Here is a 9,645-nt window from a genome sequence, read left to right as displayed (position 1 = left end):
TGGTGTCACAGGTAAGAACATAAGAAAAAAGGAACACTGCAGCAGGTCTACTGGCCCATGCGAGGCAAGCCCTAGTCATCTCCTACTGGTTTAAGCCAATGCCCAAACCTAGTCAGGTCAGGTCACATTCACTTAAGGAAGGAGCACGGCAACTGATCATGCAAACAGTAAGGCAAATGTTAAGAGTTGACGAGTAAGACACATGTTCAATAGATATGTATTTTTATTTCGGAAAAGTTTCGTCGGTACACTAGGCTTATTCAGTCGAATATAAAGATTGCACAAAAAGCAGTGAGGAGGTAAAGATGATGTGATCACTCCATCAAACATGAGGAAATAGTTATGAGATGGGAAATCCCTCAGCCTGAAGAGGTGCTCAGCTCCATAGTCTTGAACGTGATTAACTGTTGCACTTGTGTCGAACTCATCAGCTCACTTGTTAAGTAGCCAAAACACGTTAACGTTTAGCACAGCCTAACACAGCATTCTTTAGAACATCACAGATAAAGAATAAATCCTGAGGCTACAGTAGGCACTAAAACTTCTCTTTTACTTAGGACTCATTTGGCTAACACTTCATGCGTTTATTATATGAAAAAAATATATTAATAATTAATTTGTGTCTAGCTGATTCAGAGCCTCCAAGGAGCATCCACGTACTTGTGTGGCTGGGCAGCTACTACTGGCGGGCAACACATCACGTTTACTTGTAGGATCTACTCGATTAACACATTAATTCACAGGAATATCTCCCGAGTCAGGAGTCAGGTGGTCACATATAGACATGACCTATGTTACAATCGCTGTAAGAAAATTGAAGTTTACATTACTCAATTTTGCTTTCGCGCTATTTTATGTAAAATTCTTTAGAACTCTTCAAGAATATTATTTCATTTTGTTTTTTTAAGAATATCCAGTTTGATTAAAATAAATTCATGATTTTAGCAAAATTGTACTTACTTACAAAGCCCAACTTCAATGTAAAAATACTTTAGTTAAGATACGCCAGTTCTTCAGAGTTTGAATCCGACCAGAAGAGGCATTCTCTAGTTATTATATGGAAACCAATTTATTTAATTAAACAGAATTTAACCCTAAACATTGATGAATCTTTTTTAGACGAAAGTTTGGAATGATTTTGTCCTGTGTCATTTCCAATTTGCCATTTTTCATGAAGAAATTGGGAAAATGGTTTTCATGTGATAATTTTCGTATACTTCATTTAATTAGCTTCCAAACCTCAATGCCTGGAACTTGATTATGCCACTTTTGAGTGACTTCAAACTTAAATTGTTGTTGTATTTTAAGATTCTGATTTCTGGGAGATGACTATGTTACTACTCTGCCTTTTCACCGAAGAAAATAGATTATTATTATTATCATTATTATTATTATTATTATTATTATTATTATTATTATTATTATTATTATTATTATTATTATTATTATTATTATCTTAATATCATTGTGATAACACCAGGTGTACAAAACTATAACCGCATTAGAAGCTTATGCCACACTCTACACTATTCATTTAGCGATAAGCATAGCTTGATTAATGATACTCAGCATGGATTCACAAGAGGCCGGTCTTGTCTAACTAATTTATTAACTTTCTTCAGTAAAGCTTTTGAGGCTGTTGACCACAATAAAGAATTTGATGTTGTTTACTTAGATTTTAGTAAGGCTTTTGATAGAGTTCCGCACCATAGACTGTTAAAGAAAGTGGCAGCTCATGGCATTGGGGGAAAAGTGCTCTCGTGGATCGAGTCATGGCTCACTGACAGGAAGCAGAGAGTGTCCATGAATGGGGTTAAATCCGAGTGGGGATCTGTAACAAGTGGCGTTCCACAGGGATCAGTCTTGGGCCCGTTGTTGTTTATAATATATATCAATGATCTTGATGAGGGAATTACTAGTGATATGAGCAAATTCGCCGATGACACAAAGATAGGTAGGATAATTGATTCAAACGTAGATGTTAGGGAACTTCAGGAGGATTTAAACAAACTCTATTCTTGGTCAGAAAAGTGGCAGATGCAGTTCAATGTAGATAAATGCAAGGTTCTGAAGCTTGGGAGTGCCCATAACCCTAGTACTTATAAGTTAAATGATGTAGAACTTAGCCATACAGATTGCGAAAAGGACTTGGGGGTTATGGTGAGCAGCAACCTTAAACCAAGACAGCAATGCCTAAGCGTACATAATAAGGCAAATAGATTACTGGGATTTATATCAAGAAGTGTAAGCAACAGAAGTCCAGAGGTCATACTGCAGCTTTATACATCATTAGTAAGGCCTCACCTAGATTATGCAGCTCAGTTCTGGTCTCCGTATTACAAAATGGACATAAATTCGTTAGAAAACATTCATCGTAGGATGACTAAATTAATACATAGCATTAGAAATCTTCCTTATGAAGAAAGATTGAAGACTCTTAAGTTACATTCACTTGTTAGACGAAGAATGAGGGGAGACCTGATCGAAGTGTATAAGTGGAAGATAGGTATTAATAAAGGGGATATTAATAAGGTCTTGAGGATGTCTCTCCAAGAGAGATCCCGCAGTAATGGATTTAAATTAGATAAGTTTAGATTTAGAAAGGACATAGGAAAGTATTGGTTTGGAAATAGGGTAGTTGATGAGTGGAACAGTCTACCTAGTTGGGTTATTGAGGCTGGGACTTTGGGTAGTTTCAAATCTAGGTTGGATAAGTACATGAGTGGGAGGGGTTGGATTTGAGTTGGGCTTTCACATCAGAGCTTATTTCTTGGGTGGCATTGAAAATTGGGTTGGGCAAATGTTTTGTTAGTGGGATGAATTGTAAAGGACCTGCCTAGTATGGGCCAGGAGGCCTCCTGCAGTGTTCCTCCTTTCTTATGTTCTTATGTTCATTTACGTACATGGAACTGGGGTTATGCAATATGGGAATCTGCAGCGACTGCAGTATTTCTAGTTACAATTGTTACTGCTAATATTAATACTAAAACAGATTCTAAAATTTTCCAAAATTAATATAAAGATACAAAAGTCGAATATCAAGTGCTCGAAAAAAAGTGCCTACCATCTTTCGATTGAAGAATGTGTGAGATTCTTCGAAAATATATTGGATACAGGCACTAGAGGGCTGACTAAATATACCCCTCACGTTAATGGTGGCTGTCGCGAAATATTTGACAGGGAAAACGCAGATAACTAATTTTATTAATCATTGTCCTTGTATTTTTTAACTCTCATGCAGTCACTGTTCGGCAAAAAAAAAAAAAAAAAAAAAAAAAATGAGTCGCTTTGACCCTAAGTAGTTTGTGGTGTTATGGAAGTATTGTTAAAGTTATACCTGTGAGTACTCGCCATTTTCTATAAAAGTAAAAATGATCTCCGTGCTTTGTAATATTCCTTATTTGATTTTCTACTCTAACAGAATTTGTAGCTCTCTGTTATTTCTTTTTTGTTTTGTTTTATTGCATTCTGCTGTAGCCTTGCAGTTCATGTTAAAACGGATATGATTTGTATATAATGCTGATCCGCGAAGAAAATTTAGTAAAACTATTACAATTGAATAATTATTATTATCATTATTCTCGCTAAACCCATTAACCAGTCACAGTTTTGTGTGGCTGGTTATTGGTCCAAGTCGGACCGAAACGTCGTCATACATTTCAGTCTCCTATATGCGGGTTAGTAGTGTATTTTTCCTTGAGTTAGCATATCTAAATTTGCTAGGATTTACGTATATTTAGCCCTCAGCAACGAAACAATGTAAATCGTTGACTCGCTTCTTACAAAGTTCCCACGAGCATTGATATTTCACGCTCTCTAAGTTGACAGCTATGCTGGGTCACTAACATCTAGGGCAGCTCTTAGTTAGTCTCTCAAATGTCTTCTTTGGGAGAACAAGAAAGTATAGTATTGATGTTTTATCTCTGCTCTTTCAGGTTCGTAACATCATGATGACTTAAGTATATTTGTAATTCTTGGGTATTTTTATTCAGATGCACTTGGTCTGCATAGCTTGCTTTATCAATCTAATGCAAAGTCATGAGAAGTGAGAAGAGATGAGATGTAATAATTAATGACATGGTCAAGTGTTGATGGGGCATACTATTGGCAGTTGATCAGGCATAAAAAACGGTTTGAAGATACTGTAGATGTGGAGAGGTGCAGCAGTTGATGATGTTTTTATATGTGGGCAGGGCCCACTAGCGAAAGTAGGTCATTCTCCTAAAGTGTGTCAGAGATTTAACATTGGAGCTGAGGATAGTCTCTTTACCAAGATTCCGTACTGTTCCTGTATTAGACAAGTTCCCTTAGATCAAAGGCATAATAACAACATGTTGACAACTAAGACAAATGTGAAATAATTGGGAATCTTGAATGAGAAACGTTTCGTCTGTAGAGCAGGTTTTATGAATTTGATACAGAGGCATGAAGACGAAATCTCTATCTGGAAGTGTATATCAGGCGTATTTTACAAGCCTTTCATACTTCCACTACATAACCTTGTCCATATATGACTATGTATTCAAGTGTGTTATTTCTCCACTTCTACCACTGGTTCATGTGTTTGAATGTTTGCATTAGATTCTTAAAGCATACAGTACAGGCATTAACTTGTAAGTATTATACCTTTGATCCAAGAATGAGTTTATAACCTAACTGTAGTAGGTATTTTGTTTGTGTATACGCTCCACTTCCCCAGTAGGTTTTTCATATTTCCCATCAAGGTCTTCACACCAGAATCTGAAATCGTGCCCCTATCCTAGGTGTGCTTTGTACTGCTTTCTGATTGTGATTAATAGCGCTTTTTTCTTGCTTTTGTATTCTTTGGCTTTCCATTTGTGTGGCAGTGAACTGAGTAATACAGTGCAGTGACTAATTTAGGTTATTCGGGCAAGTGTGGAGCAGTTGTATAGTACGTGAATCAGTTCTAACTCTGAATTTTCATTTAATAATAACTTATTTTTTTAAGCAGTATGGTCACTAGGAATTCCCTGTCTCTTCACTCTTTACCAAGTAATGTTTGTTCAGTAGAAAAAAAGTATTAGTTATTATTACGGTAATGCGGCCTTCGAGGCCGCATGAGTGGTGACGAAACACTACGTGATAACCATTCCCAAGTCCATGGTCATAACGAGAACAGAGAAGGCAGTTATAACTGGACTCATAGTAATAACTGGAGTCGTAACCTACTACACCATACTACAGGAGGGTTTAGCCTCCAGCTTCTACTCTGCCGCCATAAAGGCAACCTGCAGTACAATAATTACAACCAGTAGTAAAACGATTTGAGAGATAAAATTACAGATCCAGTAAATTGTCTTTATTATTTATTCTCGCTAGTACCTGCTTTTGTTATGGTGTGGGTGTGTGTTTATGCGTTATGTCCTCAATTGCTTTATCCCTGAGCTAGCTGACCTTTATGATACAATTGACATATTTTTATCCTGCCCTCTGGCTGTGTATACTAACTGCTGCGCGTTAATAGTTTATTAGTAAGTTGAGATGCTGCTGGTGCTCTGTCAACGAAGACCGCAGTAGGATTATCTTGGAGGGAAAGTTTTGAGATTAGGGAACGTAATAATTGAATAAAGGTAATGTGAAAGGAGTTGTATGGATATGGAGTGGTTATGGCAGGAATGAGGATGAGTTTTTTTCTAGTCTGGGAAGGAGTAAAAGTGTGAGGCTCTGAGTAGAATTTTGACGGTGTAGCTATGTTTTATAGGAACGACAGCAGGGAGGAGAAAAGAGTTCTTGTAGGTGATATGAAATTTTCCAAGTTCAAAGGAAAATGTTGGTAATAAAGTGGACTGGGACCAGAAGGTTTGGCGAAGTGGGGTTGGCGGAGGGGTGGGACTGTTGGATGACGAATGGGAAAGAAAGGGATAGGGCAGTACGTGTGGGAGTGGCTTGTTGAGTCTCCCTTAGTCTCGTGATATACCTACGAGGATCTTAGACTGGCAGCTGACAGTGTTTGTTTCCTACATGAAGTTTTCCTCTTACCGGTCTGTTAACTACTTAAAAGTCTTTTTCCTATCATTGCTGTATAGCCCTTGTGGCTTAGCGCTTCTTTTTGATTATAATAATAATAATAATTTTTCCTATCATTGCAACTTAGTATTATAAGCTCTCTCTCTGTCTCTTCACGTGTCAGATCTCGAAGTAAGTTCACCTCCGTGATGTTCAACACCTTTGAGCATTTCCTTGAGTCAAAACAAATTCTGTTTTTGGTGTGTGTGTGTGTGTGTGTGTGTGTGTGTGAGCATACTTGTGTACATGCGTACTCGTTTATACACTATGGACTTTGTGTCTTTTGAAATATTTAATCCTTTACAGTTTTCACTATTCACAAATGACAAACATATTTCAGACTGAGAAGAGTTTTATTATTTCTAATATGACTTTGTCTCCCAAAAGAATTACAAAGGAGAGAAATATCTATTACTTTATAATGAAAATTTAAACCAAAATGTAATTAATGGTAACCGTATGAGGGGTAGACCAGGCCGCTCCTGTGCTGGTAGGAATGACCGTATCCAGGGTGCTTGACGCTTGTAGAGTAGCCGAAGGCGGTTCCGTGGCCGTAGGCAGGTCCGTAGCTATATCCAGGGTAACCGTAGAAGTAGCCGGGATCAGCCTCTCTCTTCCCAATTCCGTGGGAACGGACGTAGGAATACCCGTGGTAAGGGTGGCGAGCGATACCGGGTCCGTACCCATACCCAAGCCCGAAGCCGTAAGGGTAGGTAGGCTCAGCCTCACGCTTGTGCAGGATATGGTTGTAAGAGTGAACCGATGACTTGAGACCGTACGGGTGGTGAGAGATGACCCCATAGCCGTACCCAAGTCCACGGCCGTAGCCATAGCTGGGGCCGTAGCTATAACTGGAGCCGTAGCCGTAACCTGGGCCATAGCCTGCCACGCCATAGGTGGGCTCAGCTTCGCGCTTCTGCTCTGCTGCCACGAAGGCAACCAACAGTACAACGATCTGGAAGATACAATGTAACAAAGTGAATCAAAACATAATCTGTTGTCCTTTTGTTTTTCTTTCACTAGTGCCTAATGATATTCAATAATTAAAAAAAAAAAATTCGTCCACAGAAGAATAATATAAATAAATAAATATATACAATGTATATATATATATATATATATATATATATATATATATATATATATATATATATATATATATATATATATATATATATATAGAACCATTCTATATATGTGTGTGTTTTCTGTAAATGTATTCTGTCGATTAAAAAATTTTCCTATAGAATATAAAATATAGGGGGTGGTAGGAGAAGAAAATATTCAAACAGCTCCGGGGAGAACCTTGAGTTTTCCCTGAGGTACGTTTATTGTCTTGTCTGAGGATGAGGATCCCCAGTCCAGCTGTAGAGGTGGTACTTCCCTATATATATATATATATATATATATATATATATATATATATATATATATATATATATATATATATATATATATATATATATATATATATATATATATATATGTATATATATATACAATAAGATCACAGTAAACAGGTGATTTTCAGAATATGCAAAACAACCACTGTGAAAGGATAGAGAAATTCCAATTCTCTATTCTTTCACAGTGGTTGTTTTGCATATATATATATATATATATATATATATATATATATATATATATATATATATATACATATATATATATATATATATATATATATATATATATATATATATATATATATATATATATATGTATATATATCGGTTCATGACGAACCGAAATGTAGTTCCCGTTACCGATTTGTGGATTGTTTGGGATTCTCTTTCTACTTAACCTACAAAAGAAAGCAAGTGCTTATAGGCAATAACACAAAAATAATTTTGAAGAGACTATGCACAACAAGCTTTTATCAGAACAAGTAGTTTATCAAGCCATGACTTAAGAAAACTCTGAAAAAGCGACAAGCTATCCATATAAAAGCTTGTTCAGCATTGCGAATCTTTACTTCAGTAAGACGACATTCCTAAAAGTATTTTTGTTGACATGCTCACCAGAGTCCTCATGGTTGGGTGTGCAGGGGAGCGACTGTGATCCTCTCCGTCTCTTTTCAGTTTATATACTGACAAAGGTAGTGCCACACCCTCCCACGCTATCACCGTGGAAACAGTCACTGACCTTGCTGTCACCGTGAAACTCTGCAGTCGTCCTGGACAAGGCTATTGCAAAAATGTTCCCTATTCAACTCATATAAACAGACACAATACATGTTACTCACGACTAATTGATCTTCTGGAATTATATATATTTTCTTTATGGTACATCTATGAAAAATTGCATATCTATCAGGAAAGAAATGCTGTGTGCTTTAAAAGTGAGAGGTGTGCTAGTTTTAATACCCAAAAGATAAATATATATAAATATAAATTTCCTTCCTCCATTTAGATGAAGTGTATCCTGTATCTAATGACACCAGAATGTGATAGTTAATGATTGCGGAAAAGTATAAATAAAGAAAGTATAAATAACTGGTCAAGATGTCATCCTAAGCTTCGCTTAATTATTCAGTTAACACTCATTCCATGGGCGGTAGTCTAAATAATAGTCCTGGTTCTGGGCCTCACGTTTCGCTGGTTGGGAAGTTTTCATTAGCAATAAACTGTTTACAAGAAAAGCAGATTAACTTAAAATAGTAATGAGTCGCTTACACAATAAACTGAGACACATGAACATACATATTCAATATGTTGGGACTGCCGTTTATTGGTCCACTTCCTCTGTAGCTACAAACAAGGATTTTGTAGTTACTTAGTTGATCCGGTTGCTCTGTTGATTTAGAAAGTTACCCTTGTTAAGGTATTTACAAAGGAAAAAATGTTTTTCGTCCTTGTGAATGAAGTATAGGAATTTCTTGATTTTTTAGTGAGTTATCCTTAAATTCTTCGATTCATTCTCATTCTTGCGCATAAAAACGTAATTTTCGAGAATAAATCTGCTGACAATATTCACTTCAAGGTTTACATCAGCTGATGACACTGAGAGGTGTACTTTTCTCAGCGGATATATGCTGATAGCTTATTTTAATCCCTGTTGTAGGGATTTAAGTATTCTTGTCTCCTGGTGAAAAGATTATTGTTGCTGCGCGAGCCGTGGAATGTATCCCCGTATTCCATAACCCAAGTCCTTCGTGCATCAATGTATGTGATTGGAATAGTGCAGAGTGCGACTTAAGTTGATAATGCATGCCTAGGCATGCTCGTGGCCTTCTTTGTAATTATTAGTTTATAACATGTAAACCACACATTGTAAGCTTTGCAAGGAAATAAACATTTTCATTTTCATTTCATTTTCATTTCATTTTTATTTCATTTTTATTTCATTTTCAATCAGAAGAGGCATTCACAAGTCAACATAAGAAAAGTAATATCCAAATTTCTTAAATAAAAATTTTAAATTAGGGCTTATACAACCCAAATACAATTCTTAATCTTTCAAAGAGACCAATATCGTATAATACACAAGCATATTAATTAACTAGGTTATGCAAAACAAAAATTTTGGCATGAAAGCGGTATTAAAATATTTTCAATTTTTTTCCAAAAAAAGTGAGTTGAGACCCACTCAGGCTAAAATGAAGTCAAACCAGCTTTT

The 9,645-nt window shown here is 36.4% G+C and overlaps 1 protein-coding gene across 1 annotated transcript; it reads right to left on the bottom strand.

Moving 5' to 3' along the window:
* Positions 1 to 6,368: 6,368 nt before the first annotated feature.
* LOC128693759 (shematrin-like protein 1) lies at positions 6,369 to 8,139 on the bottom strand. The gene is made up of 2 exons (XM_053783615.2): positions 8,049 to 8,139; positions 6,369 to 6,982 (listed from the first exon to the last, which is right to left on the bottom strand). The coding sequence occupies exons 1-2, from the start codon at positions 8,058 to 8,060 to the stop codon at positions 6,473 to 6,475; spliced, it is 522 nt and encodes a 173-aa protein (XP_053639590.2). The 5' UTR covers positions 8,061 to 8,139; the 3' UTR covers positions 6,369 to 6,472.
* Positions 8,140 to 9,645: the final 1,506 nt, after the last annotated feature.

Source organism: Cherax quadricarinatus, chromosome 6 (assembly GCF_038502225.1).
Source record: "Cherax quadricarinatus isolate ZL_2023a chromosome 6, ASM3850222v1, whole genome shotgun sequence".
In the NCBI taxonomy this organism is placed as follows: Eukaryota; Metazoa; Arthropoda; class Malacostraca; order Decapoda; family Parastacidae; genus Cherax; species Cherax quadricarinatus.
The sequence above is the reverse complement of the archived record's forward strand: the minus strand, read 5'-3'. Positions and strand labels throughout refer to the sequence as shown.